This window comes from Corvus kubaryi, unplaced genomic scaffold (assembly GCF_017639235.1).
Source record: "Corvus kubaryi isolate FWS band 111438036 unplaced genomic scaffold, C.kubaryi_AGA036_p1.0 37328, whole genome shotgun sequence".
Taxonomy (NCBI): domain Eukaryota; kingdom Metazoa; phylum Chordata; class Aves; order Passeriformes; family Corvidae; genus Corvus; species Corvus kubaryi.
This window is the reverse complement of record NW_024581106.1, coordinates 2,241,027-2,258,974: the sequence shown is the minus strand read 5'-3', so window position 1 is coordinate 2,258,974 and position 17,948 is coordinate 2,241,027. Positions and strand designations below refer to the sequence as shown.

The window sequence follows — 17,948 nt, the reverse complement described above, 5'->3', positions numbered from 1 at the left end:
GGGAAGGATAGCTTACAAACCACCATGTGTGTTCTTAAGGAGCCCTTCTCCAGTGCTTCATCTGGCTGTACAGCTGGTGAAATTCTGCAGATGGCTAACTGTAATTCCCAAGACTTGATGCATGTAGTATCTTCTTTCTCGTGAGAAGGAAGGTTCCTAATTTAGCATTTACTCATGCACTCATTAAAGATGTTGGGAATATTGCCATGGCCTCACTTGGAGCAGAATTGGATCATTTTGTTCCACTCATTCCCTACCAGCAGACTTAGTTGTAATAGCTTGTTGGAGAGTTTTGGTGATGTCTTAATTGGTGTATTAAGCTTTTTTTTCCCTCAGTCATCAGTTTTGTGGTACAAATTACATACTTCATGAGTACTGGTGAAAGAGAGGTGTGAGATCATCTGTAGTTCCCTGGCTAGGATTGTTTTCCCATATCATTAATTTTCTTCAAGTTTTTATTCTCAGACTCCTCTAACTTTACAACAGAAACTCCTGAGTGACTAATAGCACATTTGGTTTCAGTTGGGATGCTCAGAATGAATTAAACTCTCCAACTTCAGAGGTATATGGTCAGACTAGCTAAACTTTTCTCCTCCCCCCACCCCTCTTTTTTTTTTTGCCTCCCACACAAGTTTTCTAACATTCTGGCACGGCAAGTATTTGGACTTTTACCCATTCTCTCACTTTACAGTAAAGAAGCATTCATTTTTCCAACATTAAAAACTTGGCCAGAAAACCTGGCCCAAAAACCTTAATGTTTTGAGCAAACGTTTAAAAATACCCTCTGACTTAGCTGCTCCAAGTAGCCTTAAATCACTGTTTTCTTTTGGGGTGGAAAAATTGTTTTTCACCCCAAAAAAGCTAATTGAAAAAGGTAATATTTATCCAGTATTATTGAGAGCAACAAATTGAATTTAGATATTTCGAATGTTATAGAAATAAACCTGAAGCCATAAGAAACCTGAATCAGAATGGCTGAATCCTTAAGGAACTCCCTTACTTGTGGATGTTGCAGGAGCTGAGGATGGGAGGTGAGAATTGCAGGAAATATGGAAAATTATATATACTTGTCTTAGATCTTGTCTGTTCCCTAAAACAAAAGGGCACATTTTTCCTTAATTGTACTACACTTGGTGAATTCTACTTGATTTTTGTATCCTGGTTTTGGTTTAAATTGTGCTGCTGCTTCTCACCATGTCTTCTGGGAGAGCTGGTTCAAGGGAATACATCTTCTTTCAGTATTCTTTTCTGTTAACCTTGCACAGATTAATATTCGACTTTGCATTATTTGAGGAGCTATTTCCTGGCTCTAAATATGTTTTTACAAATGCAGGCAGATTAAGAAACATAGGAAATAATAAAGTTCAGTTGTATCTGCATATCTCATTCCTTTTGGACATATTTGATCCCCTTAAGTTAATAGAGAACCGACTTTAACAGAGGGAGAAGTCAGGCTCAGTCTGTGTTTCATACTCCTGTGCTCTGTGCGATGAGTGATGATGTTGTGCTCTGTGTTGCTAGGGTAACACAAAGAAACACAGAGAAAATACGGCAAAATTCCAAAAAGGAAGCATTATAATCTTTCTCAGTGCTTCTTATTTGCTCGTGAAATATTTTGCCAGAATATTACTGAGAAAACCCAGTAGTTCTTTAAAGCTTTTAGTCCGAAGTGTGGAGACTAAACAAAATGATTCAGTCATGCAGTAGTGATTTACTTCTACTTAAGGACAAATGCAGTGTTACTTCAACTTGTTTCCAAAATCTTTATCATGGACTAAGCTGTTCTTACCTTCTGCCTCCATTTCTTTGTCTTCGCTCTGTCTATCAGAATCTAAATCTCTAAATCTAATTTTTTTTTCAAAGTCCTAGCTCCAAAATCTGTGCTTTTAGTAATCTGCCTTTAAACTGCAAAACAAAAAGTATTTGTTCTTTAACACTAAAACAGAAGTTTTGAATGAAAAGAGGATCTGGCCTATAGACTGCCCCTATTCTCTGTCCTCCTGTGCAACAGTTTGGCCAGCACTACATTGGAATTGCTCTAGAGGAAAAAATGAGCCATTGGAAATCTGTGAAGTGATTCCCAGGTGCTGTAAATTCCATGTATCCCCAAAATTCAGGGTGTCTGCCTCTTCTCCAGAAGATATAACTATCCCTCATGCATATACCTGGCATTTATGGGTCTTGGCTGTCCTGAGGAGAGGATGATTGGAGTGGACTGAATCCTGGATTACTTTTATGGGCCAAGAATAGGGCATCTGTAGCTTCTGCTGGTAACTCTGAGTCACCTCTGTGCTGAATTGTTCTCTGAGTATGTGTTATAACAACAGCAGCTGAGCAGATGTCTATTTGGACTGGTGAAACTGGATGTTAGGATAAGTGTGAACATAGCAATACCCAGTACAAGTTACTGTCAGTCATCTTTTTTTCTTCATCAGAGGACAAGTTCATTGCCAAGTATCTGATAAATATTATGTAGCAGAGACTTGGGTTCTGGGGGGTTTTTTTTGCATACCCTGAGAACTGAGTAAACCTTGCTTTTGGTGTTGTAAGTTGTGCTAAACAGTTTTGCTTTTACACGAAGCACTTATGCATCACTGCCTGTTTGCTTGACACGAGGACAACAAAGGATTACATCTACTGGATCTTTCCCTGGACATGGACTAAGGGAGGAGACTGAATGAAGGAGGTCATTGGGGTGGTTTTTTGTCCTCCCTGTATAGAGAGGCTATAAAAAATATTTCTCTCTGAGTAAGCAATGTTGTATAACCTGCCAAATCCTGGCTCTTCCCAAGGGACCACCTCTGAATGCTTTATCCAAATTGAGCAACTGTGTTAATCCTGGGGGTTGAGTGTAAGAGTGTGCACATAGGCAGTTGTTAGAAGTAGTTGGTAGATGGAAAACTTTTTACCCTAACTTACCTTGCAGTAACTTTTTTATCCATACCTGGAGTTTGTGCAGACGTGTCTCATCAAGGCTTGGTGGGAATTAATGGGGTCAGTATTGAGGGCTATTCTAAAAAATTACCTCTGGTATGTGTGTGTGGAAAGAGGGGATGTTGGAATATTCCAGTTAGGTGTGAGAGTTGGGAGTAAAGAAGACAATGGTTTTGGAAATACTTAATAATGGCAAAGAGGCATTGAGCAGTAGAGAAAATGAGTTTTGGTCATGTCTTGAAAAAAAATGCTGTGAGTTGCCATGGTTGCTGCAGCTTAGCTGAAGCAAATAATAGACTTTATACTTTTTTTTTTTTTTTAATAATGCTCTTGAACTATTTTTGAGCAAGCTACCAGCTGCAGTTTTTTGTGATTTTGAATATATTTCTAAAAACTTACTTGATTTCACTTAATTGTCTAATTTGATACTTATTTTTCAGCGACTCCCCAGATTTACCAACTATTTGTTTTGGAAAGATTGTTAGAAAAACTGTATGTTCCCCATCTTGACTTCTCTTCAAATTAATCTACAAAATTTATACAATATGGTCTATATTTGTGTGGGGGAATGAAAGTCAAGGATCTTTAAAACTAAATGCAAGAGAAGTTAATGTAGATAGTGATCCTGATGATCAACAGGCTGAGCTCAAGTGTGTTGATTCTTGAGGTACCAGGAAGGAAAATGGTAGAAGGGGGTAACATTTAATGTAATCATTGTGCAAAGGTCAACTGAAATATGTACAGGTTTTTAGAAAAGAAAAAAGGCAGCAGTGAGATAAAAGGAAAGATTCAACAAAATCATATACTTCCAAATTTTAAATAGCAAAACTTGGGAAGATATAAAAACCTATCGCATATGTAAGTACTGATATTATAGCTATCTATCAATTTTTCTAAAATACTGTGTGTATGAAAGTGCTTATTTTTCTTGAGAAGGAATTAATTTCACCTCTGAAATTAAAAAGTCCTCTTGAGCATGAACAAAGTGGCTTGAGAACTCTTTAACACACTGTGTGAGCTGAGAGTCAGCTGCACAACTTCTAGTACTTTGTGCAGAGAGTCCATCTTTTCTCATAAAAGTCAGTGGGTGTTCTTATGCTTCTTGGCCAAAGTGTATGGCATGTGACACATGTGAGTAGATTTCAGAAATAAAATGCCTGCTGTTTATTTTTCTGTAGGTGTCAGTCTAGATCTGGAAATGAAAGTACCCAGTACACGTTGGGGAAGCATTCTAGTTTTGTCCTGGAAAACGAGATACACAGTTTAATTGCCTGTAATTAGTGAAGCTGCTGAGTTTTTAGAGGGAGTTAGGAATGGAGGAAGAAAAAGACACAAAAAGGGACAAATCAACAAATCTACATTAATTATTATAAATTTTAGAGCCATTTATTTTGGAAAAGGCCTCAGAGATCATCCAGGCCAACTTTAATTTTCTTTAATAGAGATTAATATTTGAACAGGAAGATGCAGGATCCTATCAGCCTCATTTTTGTTGCAGCAACAACTTGCAGGGAGTGTTCCATACCACTTGCCCTCCTCACCCCTCAGACAAGAGCCAAGGAGTGCTCAGGTTATCATCAAGGCTCTTCTGCTTGTTCTTCTGGGGGGTTTATTTTTAATTTTTATTTGACAGGCGTGCCTTCTTCCCTACAGGATGCTAGTTTTCTCTTTGGGAGAACCTCTAGATTAGACTGGAACACGAAGAAGCTGGCAGAGATAGACCACCCAGGGAGGGGTCGGAAAAGAGTGTGAGGAAATGGATAATGTTACAGTCTGGTGACTTGCCAGGGTTGATGCACTTTTCTAGAAGGGCCTGTTTTTGTTTTGATAAGAGATTTCAGAATGGCATGGAGGCATAATGGGTGAGATCAGCAAGGAAGCACCGTGTTCAAGAGGCAGTGGGAGAAGACAGGCTCTGAAGCCATGGATGGTGATGTGTTCCCAGGGAGGGTGTTGGCTGGCTCTGTTCCCTCTCTGCCTTTCCCTTCTTGAGCATCTCTCCTCCACCCCTCAGCATTAGTAGGCAGGGGTGCGGGGTGGAGACAGGCTGCTCATTCATCAGGGCCCATGGAGCTCCTTGCTGTCAGCCAAGGGTTCTGTAGGGGCACGGAGAAATGCCTTCTGCTGTCATTTTATACCTGACTCTCTGTGCTGTTATGATGTGAGTGGCATTGGGTTCAGTGGATGTGTTGCTATGGAAAACGTATGTGCTTTTTATAGTCAAATAGAAAGGTGTGTTTCCAAAAGCTGTTCTCTAACTCTGCAGCCATAGCCTGGCTGGTTTATTTCCAGCATTCTCAACTGTGGCTCTCAGGGTTGAATATCGATTTGCTAAGAATCCAAGTGCTGGAGGAATGTCCTCATGTTTCTGTACCCATGCAGCAACCACATCTTCCATTGGAGCCTTTCTATTCTCAGCAGCATGTGGGAATTCAGTGAAATACGATAACAGCAATATTAATAGCAGCTGAGTAGGTGGCCAAAGAGGTTGAAATTTAGCACAAGCCTGCTGCTAGTTGGACAGGCAGCACTCATCTCCTGCGCAGCAATACCCGGCGGGGGTGCAGGAGCCCTTCAAATCCTCCAACATCTTCCTCAGAATCGTAAGTGAAGCTGGTCAGTGTAGGGCTGGAGAGCCAGGAGCTCGGCAAGGAGCTGGGGAGTGGGCTTTTCTGCAGTCTGCTGATCTGCTCCAGCTCCCAGGCCAGGGTATGGCTCTTCCAAGTCCTTCAAAGGGCATCTTGGAGGTGTGACTGCTGCCTTGATGGATGGAAGCTCCAAGGGAGGACACCAATACTTCTTTTTAAACAGCAATCTCTTCAAGTCCTGTGTTTGTGAGATCTGTAGTTCAGAGGAAGGGACAGAAAACAGGGTTGGCAGCTGTTGGGGTTTCTGAAGTATTCATCACCAAGGGATGGGTTTGGCACTGGGCAGGGAGCATTTGTCACTGGCACATTCCTTTCTATCAGTGGGAGTGTCTCTGTTCCTTCTTTCTCCCCGTAAATGGGTTCAGATTGGTCTTATCTTTTTGGAGAGGACCACATGTATTCTTGGCAGCTAACCCTCATTTTGGGTAGGAGGAATCTCTGTTCAAACTTGCTTCTTTGTTTGTTGGTTTTGTTTGTTTTTTCTTTTTTTAATCATTGATTGATAACTATATTTAAATATGTTTCTATATGAGAAACAGACCCTTCTCTGAATGGGATGTTGTAAAATAGTCTTCCAGAATTTTGTTCAGACTTCTGGTATCTTGGATGTGGTCTTGAGCTCCACATTGTTCTTCCTGGAAAATAATAAAGTGAAATGTTAAAGTAGATTTGGCATTGTGAGTTGCTTGTTGCTGGAATTTAATACATATTGGGATGTGGGGAAACAAAACCATATAATGTGTCAGAAAAATAAAATCCAAACTATTGAGTTTATTGTTTAAAAGTTTTGAAACAAGTCAAAAATAAATGTAGCTTCTTAAAATGCACTGTTCTTTTGTATGGAGGCACTGGAGAGGTGTCTGTAAGTGTCAGTGGATATATTTTATAATTGGTTAAATTCTAGTTCATGAATTCTTAAAAGTACTGTGGCCTGCTAGCTCCTCTAAGGTGTATGATTGTCTACTTTTTTTTTTCTTTTAAAATGCCCCAAAATTCATTAAAATAATCCCAACAAGCTTTCCTCACTCCTTAAAAATAGGAAGCAGAGAGCACCTCTGTCTTGGGGTCATCACACAGGGGCTCTCACGGTTCTGGTGTCTGGAGCAGAGTCCTCCTCCACCAAGCCCGCTGCCTGTGCCCTTGCAGCAACATGTCTCTGCCACAGTGCTGGTGCAATTGCTTGTATGAGCATGGTCTAAAACAGACCAGCAAGCTAATTTGGGGGTTGAAAATGTATAGTAGGAAAAATCCACAGAAACAGGTGTAGCCCTCCGGCAGCATAGAACCACAGTGTGATTCAGGGTTGTGTTGGCATAACCGTGGGGGCAGCAAAGAGGAGTGGCTGAATGGGAGAGGAGGACCAGGAAATCCTTAAGCTAGAACTGCCGCCAAAGCCTTTGTGTTGTCAGGCCAGGGCCTTGGTGACTAATTTTGCTGTTTAACCTTGAGCAAACAGTGGAGCTGAGAATAAATTCCTTGAGCTGTGGCTCAGCGTGCTGATCTGCTGTGTCACTTTGCTTTATTCTTGTAGAGTGGTCTTTGTTAGAGAAACATCTGTTGGTCTCTGCTGGCTGGGAGTAAGTGATGTTTGTCAATGTGTGTTGTGCTCAAATGTAACAGAGGTAGTTTGTCTCTAAGCATATCACGCACTAGCAAGTGAGAGCTATTCCTGTCCCATTCATCTTTTTTCTATTTGTTCAAGGATTGACGTAGATGAGATGATTTACACAGAAGGTATTATTTCTCCACAGGTGGTTATTTCACGTCTTTTTTCATCAGTGTTCAACTCGGATTTATGTGGTTGTGCTTCACAATTACTATTATAATATCCCCCACGTGTTGTTATCTCGTGGCCTTTAGATTTTCATGAGGTGTTTGGGAGATCTTTTCCAGGGTGGCTAATCTTGAAGTTGTATGTAAACTTTTATTAATGCCACTGCCAGCAATTCAGGTTCACACTTTGTGAATTAGGATTCTACCTTTACGGTTTTGAGACCTCTTTGTTAGCTGGAATTTGGTATTGAGGTCAGCATAGGTAGATTGGTGTTTTATTTTTCTTTTAAGCTTCAGAATGAAGGCTTAAATGCTGAGACTGTGGCAGGAGCAATGAAGTATTTATAATAAAATTCTTCCTCCAAGATCTTAACTGCTCTATTTAGAGACTTTCTTTGCTTAGTTCAGACTTCTTTAGCAAAGTTTTACTGTTAACAAAGGAGATATAAAAAAAACCTCTGGGAAGACAGAGAAGTTAATGTTTAAAAATACACAAAGTGATTTAGTAAGTAGTGTTGCATTTTCATGTGGAGAGGAACTGAATTCTTTCAGCAGATTAGTTTTAAGATGCAGCATTGGCTGTGCCTGCCTGAGCAAAGCAGCAGCCCACCTAAAACTTTCAGCATAAAGGTATTCACCTATTCAAACCAGAAATTGGGTTACCCCGACTATTTTCATTAAGAATATGGTTGGCATCAACTAGGCTCTGTGAAAACTTCAGATGAAAACAGGAAAAAGGAGACTTCTTTCACAGTAACCAAATGTAGAGTCGGCATTAATTTGCATTGATGAAGATACTTTAGCCAGTGAGCTACCCCTTCATTTCCTAAAATAGTTGTTGTATGAGAAATGTCTCTACAAGCAGTTGTGTGTGCACTTCAGTGCTGTAGACTTACGTTCAAAATAAGGTTATAAGTGTCCAGGAGTGTTTAAAAAGCTTAAAAGCTACATTGCTGAAGTTCATGTACTCCATCTTCTAAATGGTTTATTCAAATACAGTGTGAGAAACTGAGTGTGTGAGCCCTGTGTATTTAGAGCCAGGATTGCAAAGGGGAGTGGAACAGAGAGCAGGAACTGTTAGATAACAGTTTGTCAGAAAAGTTGTAGGGTCATGCCTCCTCTTTCAGCAGCAAAGAATTTGCTATGCTTGAGGTTGGTGCCTCTATCTTGTCCCCTCCTATGAACCATAGTTGTTCAGAGTTATACACAAGACCACAGATGAAATATTTGCATAGATTGCACAGTAGTTACATTTTTATAACACTTCATGAGGAACTTCTGCATAGCAGAATTATTCCATTTTGTGTTTTTGTTTACTACAATTGAGTTAAAAGCCTTGTTTATTTTCTGTTTTGATGCTCACAGGAAAAAGCCATTCCTCCTAAAAGCTCTTCAGTTTGTATCACACTTCTGACCAATAGATATTTTAAATGGAGTGTCCTGGAAGGGAATTGGGCAATGGCATGTGCAACTAAACACAGATAAGCTTGGACAGGTTGTACATAGAAAAGGCTCTAAAGGCTCTTATTTCACTTGGAGAATGTTACCAAGTGGATCCAAACTACATCTTCTGCAAGTTGCATGCCTCAGAAAAGATGTAGCTGTGAAATTTGTAGGTCAAAAATGACTTTTAAGACCATTTAGTAAGGTAACAACATTGCTTCTTTAATCAGAATTTCTTTTTGACAAAAAAAAATATATATATACCTGTCATTTAACACAGATTCTAGGGCAGTACGTTCATAATTCAGAATCATCCTTTTCCTTGGTTAAGTACCATGAAATAATTACTACATGCATATAAATGAGGAACAGTGTTCTAGATCAGCAGGGTTTCTCTTGGTTTTCTTCTCCTCTTCTGCTGAGACTATGTCTATTACGACAAGTTGTTGAAAAGGTTTGCAAACCAAGAGATGCAGTTCAGAGAAGGAGAGTAGTAATGCAAGTGAAGAAACTTCATGAATGAAGAGTAAACAACTTGTCTTTTTGCCTCTGTTGTTAGCAGAGTAAACAGGAATGAAGCAGGGTTTGTCATTCGAGTCTGTGAAATATCTCCCTGCCTGCATTTTTGGTCTCAAACAGACTCATTTACCTGGATGTCCTAAGTTTTGTGTTGGTTTTAGGCCAATTACACAGACCTAGTGTATTTATGGTTATTCCATTAAAGAAAATATATTGAAAATAAAGACAACTGAATATTGCTCCTGTTGCAAAGCAGTTGACTGAAATTATCCCAGAGAACTCAAGGAAAGCAGAAGTGGACATCATTGTGTTCAGTCATATAGCTTGTGTCTATGCGAAGGCTGGCAACCTTTTGGATACGTGCTCCTGACAGCTAAGGGCAGAGTTTCTCACTCCTTATTAGGCTGCTGAAGTTGGGGAGCAAACTTTAAGGCATCCTTAGCAAGGGCTTCTGCTCTTATAATTGCAAACAAAAGCAGAAATTCTGCTAACAAAAGGCATTGAGGGTAAAGAATGCAAACCTTTAAAATGCTCTCCACTGGGTATGAGAAGTGTAATGTTGATATAAGAATGGTTTTCCATTCTCTGCTTGGTAAATCATCCTGTGGCACCTTAGGCCACAGCTATGGTGTGCTCTGGAACATGGACACTGGCAAAAAAATTAGCCTACTGAAAAAAAGGGGAATTTTTTTTCTTCAAAAATAGTCTGTAGTGAATAATGAATAGCAATCCGTTTTGGAACGGATTAAAAAACAAGCAAAAAAGTGTAAATATTTCACATTAAAGGAGAAGGGTTCCTCCTTATCAGTAGGAAAGAGGTCACTGGCTACAAAGCCAGAAGCATCTCTGGCATGAGATACTAAGGGAGCTGCAGGCAAGGACTGTGCAGGTCAGACCCGTCTCATGACTTTGTGTTCCTGATAGCCTGATTTCTTTATGGTGTGGGGATGGACAAGGCAATTACAGCCGCGGAGTGGGAGTGGGTGCTCTCAAAATAGGAAGAAAGAGCAGGAGGGATGGTCCATGTCCCTGACGGTTGTCACGTCTCATTGACTATTCCATTTCCGTGAAGAGTGACGCTTAGGCTGACCGGGCCCTGTCCTCATTACACTAACTCGTAACTGTTTCCTAAATAGTTTATTCTACTTTTTTTTCCTGTAACCTTTAACTAGTGTGTTCCTAGACAGGCAGAAACAGAATAGGTACCTTGATACCTTATTGGTCTGACATGTTATCGAGCTCTGAATAGGTTTTTCTGCTGCTGTATGTGAAGTCTCTGCTTTTCTGTTTGAATCTCTTCACTGTGTTGTGTGTGAAGTTTGCAGCCAAACCAGATCCAAACCAAAGTGTGGGGCAGGTGAAAAGTTGTTTTGGTGTATTTAAGCCATTTGCTCTTCCATAACTGCTGGCACTGCAGGCCGCAATGTTGTTCAACAACTGTCTGCAGTCTAGCCCTGAATATTTACACCTGAGGACTAGGTCTGGGGACTAGGGGGCTTTCGGAGCCTCCCATTTGAGAAGTTTCTACTTCTTGTTCTTAAAATGAGAGTGGGAACACTATGACTGTCTATTGGTGCACTTCCCAGGTGTGCTACAGACTGGTTCCCTAAGGTTAGTGATTGCATATGTATTTAGTGTTTTTTGAAAAACACGTATTTATAGAAAAGAGCCCATCCTTTCAGCCTTGCATCATCTCTCTCCAGATGTCCCAGTTTCAGTTTCTCATTTTTTGGTCTGAAAAGCTTACTCCTGGCTAAAGTATTCTCTGTTGTCTGAGGCAAATACTTCAGAAAACAATACAATCAGGAAAATAGTTAAAATTGAATCTCCTTTCATATGGAATTAAAAATCTGAGATTGTTCAGGCTAGAAAAGAGAAGGCCCAAGAGAGACCTTGTAGCAGCCTTCCAGCAGCTAAAACAGCCTCAAGCTAAAAGCTTGAGAGGGACTTTTTCCAGGGACATGTAGTGATAGGACCAAGGGGGAATGACTAAACTGAGAGGGTCAGTTTAGCTTGGATATTGGGAAGAAATTCTCTGCTCTGAGGGTGGGGAGGCACTGGCATGGATTATGTAGAGAAGTGGTAGATGCCCCATCCCTGTAAGTGTTCCAAGGCCAGGTTGGATGGGGCTCTGAGCAACGTGGTCTACTGGGAGGTGTCCCTGTCCTTGGCAGAGGGGTTGGAAGTAGATGATCTTTAAGGTCCCTTCCAACCCAAACCATTCCATGATTCTGTGATCTGCCTGGCTAATAGAGGCTGTATTTCCCAAAGTCAACAGCTTGTTTTCTACTTCTATTTTGTTGGTAACTAAATGAGAGCCAATTAAGGAAGCCTAGAGCCTTCCTGTGTACCCCTCAAAACAGAAACTGTAGTACATTGGCCAGTTTATCACTTTACATGTAAAAATTGAAATAGTACAGAGTTATGACTGTATTTAAAGTGAAATGCTTCTTATTTCTTTTGGAGCAGTCAAAGTTGCATATTTTATATTGATTGTTAATTGGTCTTGAAACTTTTTACATCCTGAATAATAATTGAATTTTAAGTCAGCAATTTTAAAACATTGTTTTCTTTTCTTTTTCTCACTCTCTGCCCTGCTTCAGACCAGAGGAAACCAACAGAAGACTGAAAAATGTAAGACAGTTGTGCACTAATTGTGATCAATTATTTTTAAGTGCTTCTGTTTATGGTACTATCATATTTACCTTATTCTTCAGCTGCTGATTTATCTGATGCAAATTAATGCCATTTTACAGTGATCTCTATGTGCAGCTTACTTTCTGAAATCATTGTAATAATTGAAACAGTACTTGTATCTGCTTACTTGAGATATGAGATGCATTGTGACACTCTTTAATTGATTTTGGTGGCAATCATAGCTAATATTGTAAGCAATATTTTGCAGTTCGTTGTGGAAACCTCTCTAACAGCATGCTGAGATTCTTTTATACTGGCACATGGCATGAGAGGAAAGTATTTAAGTTTGTATTCAGGGTTTTTTTTCTGTTTGTTTTTAGGTTTTGATTACATTATACTGGCTTGGGAGAAAAGCTCAAAGTGACCCTAATTATAATGGTCCATACCTCAATCTTAAAGCATTTGAGAAGTTATTAGGGCAAGCATTGACAAAGGTAAGGAATCCAAAAAAGGAAACTAAATGAATAGCCTGAAGTTTATAGTTTGTTATACAGCAGCAATTCTAAACAGTCTTTTGGGGATTTCGTTTTCATCTTAGTTTATTTGCTTTGCTTGCTATCAAGTTCCATGTGAAAGGAATGATTTTTATTCTTCATTGGTTCTTCTGCTACCCATATGAATTTAAGAATCCATATGCTCTACTTGATGTGGTAGATTTTGAAGAGCCCTATCACAATCCTCTTTGGCTGAGATAAAAGAAAGTTAAGACCTTTTATTGAAGCTCCTGTTCAAGCTGTTGTATATATTGTTTTTAGGGGTTTGCAGTAGTCTTTGTTGAAGTTTGTTTGTGAGCTCAAAATGCTCACGAGTGGCATTTGCACCTTAAATTATTGAAAAAGACCTTTCAAAACTTACTCTTGTAGGCACTTGAAGAGTCCAGCCAGCCGAGCAGAAGTGGCAGAGATAGTGGGTACGGTGATATTTGGTACGTTGACCGGGGAGAGCCCTTTTCGTCTTCAGCTACTCATAAAAGAGACGATTCCTTCGATAGCTTGGACTCTCTTGGTTCAAGATCCTGCACAAGCTTTTCATCAGATATAACCTTGAAAGGTGGCAGTGAAGGTATGTTTTCCTCTCTAAAATCTTTTGTTGACTTGTGTCTTATGGGTGTGGGAGAAGACAATGTGTGGACTTAGTACTCGAATATCCAGTACTTAAACCAGCTTGAAAGTCAACTCTAGATTTGCAACTGCTGCAGTTGCATTTTGCTTAAGCAAATATTGACCTCTAACAGTTCGTAGAAACAAAGCACTGCTGACAACAAATCTTCCTAGGAAGGGTCGCTGAAACTCTTGCTCTCACTGCCACTTTAGGGTGTGTGTACGTGCAGGGTATATTCCCAGAATTCTGTAAGGGAAATTGCTAGAAATCAGATCTGGATGGGATCACCTAAAATTCACCAGCTACAAAAGTCTCTTGCCTTGTTCTTAGGGTGACTGTGTCAAATATCTATGTCTTCACTTCATTTGTGAATATTCAATAAGGTTTTTCCCACTTAGGTTAAATACTGAATAGTATTTGTTACTTTTAGTAGTTCGTCATGATAATAAAGGTAAAAAGAAGACAGTGATGTTGGATCCCTAAAGCAGCACTCTAGCCTGTGTTTCTCTGCTGCTTTTAAAGTTTAATGCCAATTTGTAGTCTAAAGTCACAAAAATTGTGAGGCTTTGGATTTTATTTCATGTGAATAACATAAAATCGTTGGGCAGAGGCTCCATGGAGTATTGCTGATCTGAGCAAGGCAGCATTTAGGCATGTTACATATGTAATGTACCCTGCACTTCTACTGGATATTAATCTGGTGAGATGAGAACATTGATTTATTATTTGCTGTTAACTTGTCTTTATTAATAAATTTATCTGGCAAATACTACTTAATTAAAAAATTCCTGTGCTGTTTTCTGTCTTCAGTCTGGAGGCCAGCGCTTTGTTTCCTGCAGGGAGCGGTGATAATGAAAGAATGGAACAAATGCAGAAGGACCATGCAAACCAAACTGAGTTTAATGGATCTTATCACAGCTTTGCCACAGGCTTCTAAAAATATCTCTCCTACTGTCCTGTCAGTAGGTCAGCAAATTTGCAGCTGAAAGATCTCAAATACAGAGTTAAATTGATTTTAGAAGACTTTGATCCAAGTTTTAACTAGAAGCTCATGTCTAGAGAATAATTAGTGTCTTCCCTTTTTTCCACTTTCTTCTAAGGTTGTGACAGTGACACAGACTCAGAACTGCCTTCCAAAATGCATGACTCCCATAAAGATGACAGGTCTTACCGTAGGATTTCTGTGATTGAACCAAAACCTACCACTGACTTCAATCGCTTCTTACCCAACAAAAACAAGCAGACAGGATATGTGCCAGCACCTTTAAGGAAGAAGAGGACAGAGAAGAATGAGGACAACAGGAGGAGCTGGGCAAGTCCCGTCTTCACTGAGTCAGATGGAACATTTTCAAGGTACTGGTGTGAGGTCTTAGTAAAGTGGGCTTTGATTTAGAGTTTTTAAAATAAATTACTCCTTTAATAGTTAAAGAAAAGCTGCTCTTGCTGCAATACAAATTCAAGTATTTGATTTCCCATGTTTTATTGAGGGGGACGTTTTGGCGTGGTTGTGTGGTTTTGTTTTGGTTTTTTACATTGCTTTTTGGTGTTTGAGTAATGTTTTGAAGCTGGCCAGACTCCAGATGTATTTAATGATCTTAAATGCAAGTTCATGAAAGATAGACCTATGGTTTTAGTTTCTTGTTAAAGCCTTTCAAAATATGGTGATGAATTTCAGTTGTCCGGCTTCTTGATGCATACAGATGAGATTAGTGGGCAGTTCTTGAGTTTCACCATTACCTTCGTGACTTCACTGTCTTCATTCTATTCCTGTTTCGGTCAACCTCAGTGGATGTGAAACGAATCCTGTAGCTTCCTGCCAAAATAGCAGAGCAGAGTGTGGGCTTACAAATCCAGCTTCCCTCCAGATCATCTCTGAGTATGACAGTGGCTCTGATTCAGAAGATGAAAGAAGGCTGCCCGACGTTGTTTTGGATGACTTAGCAAATCGTAGATTTCTAGTCAAAAAGAGCCCTGTAAGCTCTGCTGCACCTGGACATCATTTCATGTTGCGCAATGACTCTCCTAAATCTTGCTCGCGAGAAAGTTATCCAGCTGGTCCACTAGCTGCAATGCTTGAACCACTGAGGTCAGAGATACTAATCCAAGATCCAGTAACTATTGCGTTACCTAAATTGCAGCCCTTAAATAACTCCATAAAGTTAGTCTTCTAATCAGCATTTTAACACAGCTGATAATTTGATATGCTTTTTCTGTCAAACTTTGTATTTTTGTTGGAGGAGATAGGATGCTGATATAACCATTTAACTTCTTTTTAAATTTTTTAAAATTTAATATATCTTACTATTTCTGGTGCTGCAGTGATGAAATTGAGAACTAATATGCTTCATTCACAAGGCTGAGCTCCTGAGCCAAAAAGCATGTGTTTTTGCGTTCCTTATGTCAAGTTGCTCCTAAAATATCTTAACTGATTGGATATTTTGAACAGTAACCAGAGGAGGCAGAGGCAGTTGGATACTAAAGAGGAAAACAAACCAAGAGTTAACAATCCTTCACAATTATCTGGGTATTTTGATGAGGACGAGGAAGAAGTAGGCATCCCAAACACTGAAAAAGATGATCTCTATTTTCGCAAGCTATGTTCTTCCGCACCAAATACAGTTGTTGCTTTTGACAAATTTCTTCCTAAGTTTTGGACTCCAGAAGAAGAATTGCTATGGAAAAAAATCAAGAAATCCTCTTTCAAACCCTGGTATAAAGAGATTCAAGGGTTCAGGTGCGTTTTCATGCATGCCTGTTTCTCTCCTGTGTGCAAAGCCTAAATAAAGTGTAACTATATGACTTTGAATTTTTTTCATTTTCATTGCCAGTGTAGCAGCAGGATACATTTTATTCTTTCTTCTTTTTTTTTTCTTTTTTTTTTTTTTTAATAATTGAAATATTATTTTTGTTATACTGTTGCTCTGTTGCCACTGTGCATTTTACTCAGTGAGTGCACTTCATGGTTTTTTTTTCTTTCTTCTCTGCTCATTCTTTGTGCTGCTGCACAGTAGAAAGAGATCAGATTCTGAGGATGAGGAATTTGCTTACAAACAAAGCTGTACCATTCCTGCTAATCAACCAAGACCAGGTTTTGACTGGAACAGTAGCTGCAGAAGGGATCAGAATTATAAGCCAACTGCTGAATATGTGGGAAGCTCATTGTCACAGATTGCAGAAGGAAAAATCTTGGAGTCTTCTGATCAGCCCAGGTTGATACTGCTGCATGAGCTGTTCTCTTGCTGCATCAAAAAGAAATGGCTGGATATGCAACATTTAAATGAAATTAAACCGCGTCCCGTGATGTCATGCTTTTTTGGTTATTACTATTTTGCTGGTTTGTTGGGTTTGGGTTTTTTTTCTCTTTTAATGTAGCCATAAGTTGCCGACCTTCTGCAATATATAAATGTGAAAGTGTAAGATGCTGCATAGGGTTACTGGCTTTGTGTGTGAGCATGTAAGTGTGATGTTTCTGAGCAGGTTAGGATGCTGGGATACCTTTGCGTTGGTTGGCGTGTGCTGCGCTACAGTCAGTGGTGGTGAATGCCAAGTGGTGTCGTCATTCTGCTTGAGATACTGCAAGTCTAAACCAAATGTATATTGCAATACGTTGTGATCTGCTTGTCTCTTGCTAGTTAATGATATTTTTACTTCCCTCCTTTTGTTTTATATGCTTCAGTCAGTTTTCGTTACTTCAGGCCCTGCAAAAATACACTGACTACGTGTCTTCCGAAATGGAGACCAGAATTGATCCTACTTCTGGCCCTAGGCTCATAAAATGTAGAAAGAATGTTTCCTTTATACCAGGATGCAAGCAAGGAGATGAGGAAAATGGTTATTTATATCCAGATTTGGAAAACGATGATTTGTTCGTTCGGAAAACTGGGGCTTTCCATGTGAATCAAGTTGTTCTTCAAGACCCCCGGTATTTAAAGAAATTCTCTGAGCAGGAGCCTCCTCTAGAGGGTGAGATAATTCTGCAACCCAGAGAGGGCCAAACTGTGATTCCAGACTTGGAAAAGGATGACATGATTTTTCGTAAAGTCCTCTCTCAGAAAAAAGAGGTGCCTTTATCAGGTGCTCCTGACAAGTATCACCCAGCACTGTTTCCTGATCCATGGAGTCTTCCAGAAGAGATCCGGTCCAAATTTCTATGTTTACTTGAAAAAAACGCAGTACCAGAGGAAAGGAAGAGCAATGGCAGAGTGCTGTCACCATCTTTACAGCATAAGAAGGACGATATGCTGACCCGCAAGATTGAATCTTGGAAAGTGGGAAGCAACGTCCAGCCAGTAAATTTTATCCCAGGTCCATGCAGTGAAGAAGACTGGAAGAAGTGGGAAGCAATCAGGGAGGCCAGCAAAGTTAGACACAAGAAACGGCAGATGGTGGAGAGGTCAGGTTGTGTCCTGCACAGATTGAGTGTCCTTGAACCCTTTCCATTCAGAAAAGCATCATCCTGTGCTGAACCATTCATAGAGTGCCAATCTGCTATTTGTTCATGTTGTCCTCAAAAAAGCTTTTTATTTGCTTTGAATAGAAGCTCATGACTGCAATACCCTATTTTCAACAAAAAAATTATAAAGTTTTCTAGTTTTAGGCTGCCACTTTGGAGAAAAGATGTTCTCCTTCCTTCAGGCTCAAAGTTCTGCATAAGGTTCTTTCCATGATTGAACAAAAATAGTGATTATTCAAAAGACTATGGAGGCTAGAAATAGTTTCTTTTATTCTACAAGATAATAGGTAAAAGCATTTCTGAAACACATGAATGCTTTAGAGACAAATTCTGGAAATGGGCATTCTGGTTTTTTTGCTTGCACCTAAGTTTAAAAATGC

General features: G+C 39.7%; 1 protein-coding gene across 18 annotated transcripts in view; it reads left to right on the top strand.

The window, feature by feature from the left end:
* LMO7 (LIM domain 7) overlaps positions 1 to 17,948 on the top strand; it is a 131,997-nt gene that overhangs the window by 75,098 nt on the left and 38,951 nt on the right. For 9 of the 18 annotated variants that reach the window (XM_042029640.1, XM_042029644.1, XM_042029641.1 and 6 more), the window contains 8 exons: positions 11,921 to 11,951; positions 12,335 to 12,448; positions 12,878 to 13,076; positions 14,216 to 14,468; positions 14,902 to 15,201; positions 15,562 to 15,849; positions 16,124 to 16,324; positions 16,792 to 17,508. In XM_042029640.1, the coding sequence (XP_041885574.1) occupies positions 11,921 to 11,951; positions 12,335 to 12,448; positions 12,878 to 13,076; positions 14,216 to 14,468; positions 14,902 to 15,201; positions 15,562 to 15,849; positions 16,124 to 16,324; positions 16,792 to 17,508 (2,103 nt within the window). Of the gene's footprint in view, positions 1 to 5,476; positions 5,538 to 11,920; positions 11,952 to 12,334; positions 12,449 to 12,877; positions 13,077 to 14,215; positions 14,469 to 14,901; positions 15,202 to 15,561; positions 15,850 to 16,123; positions 16,325 to 16,791; positions 17,509 to 17,948 lie in introns of those variants that run through there. The other 9 variants (XM_042029654.1, XM_042029645.1, XM_042029655.1 and 6 more) reach the window with 6 other exon arrangements.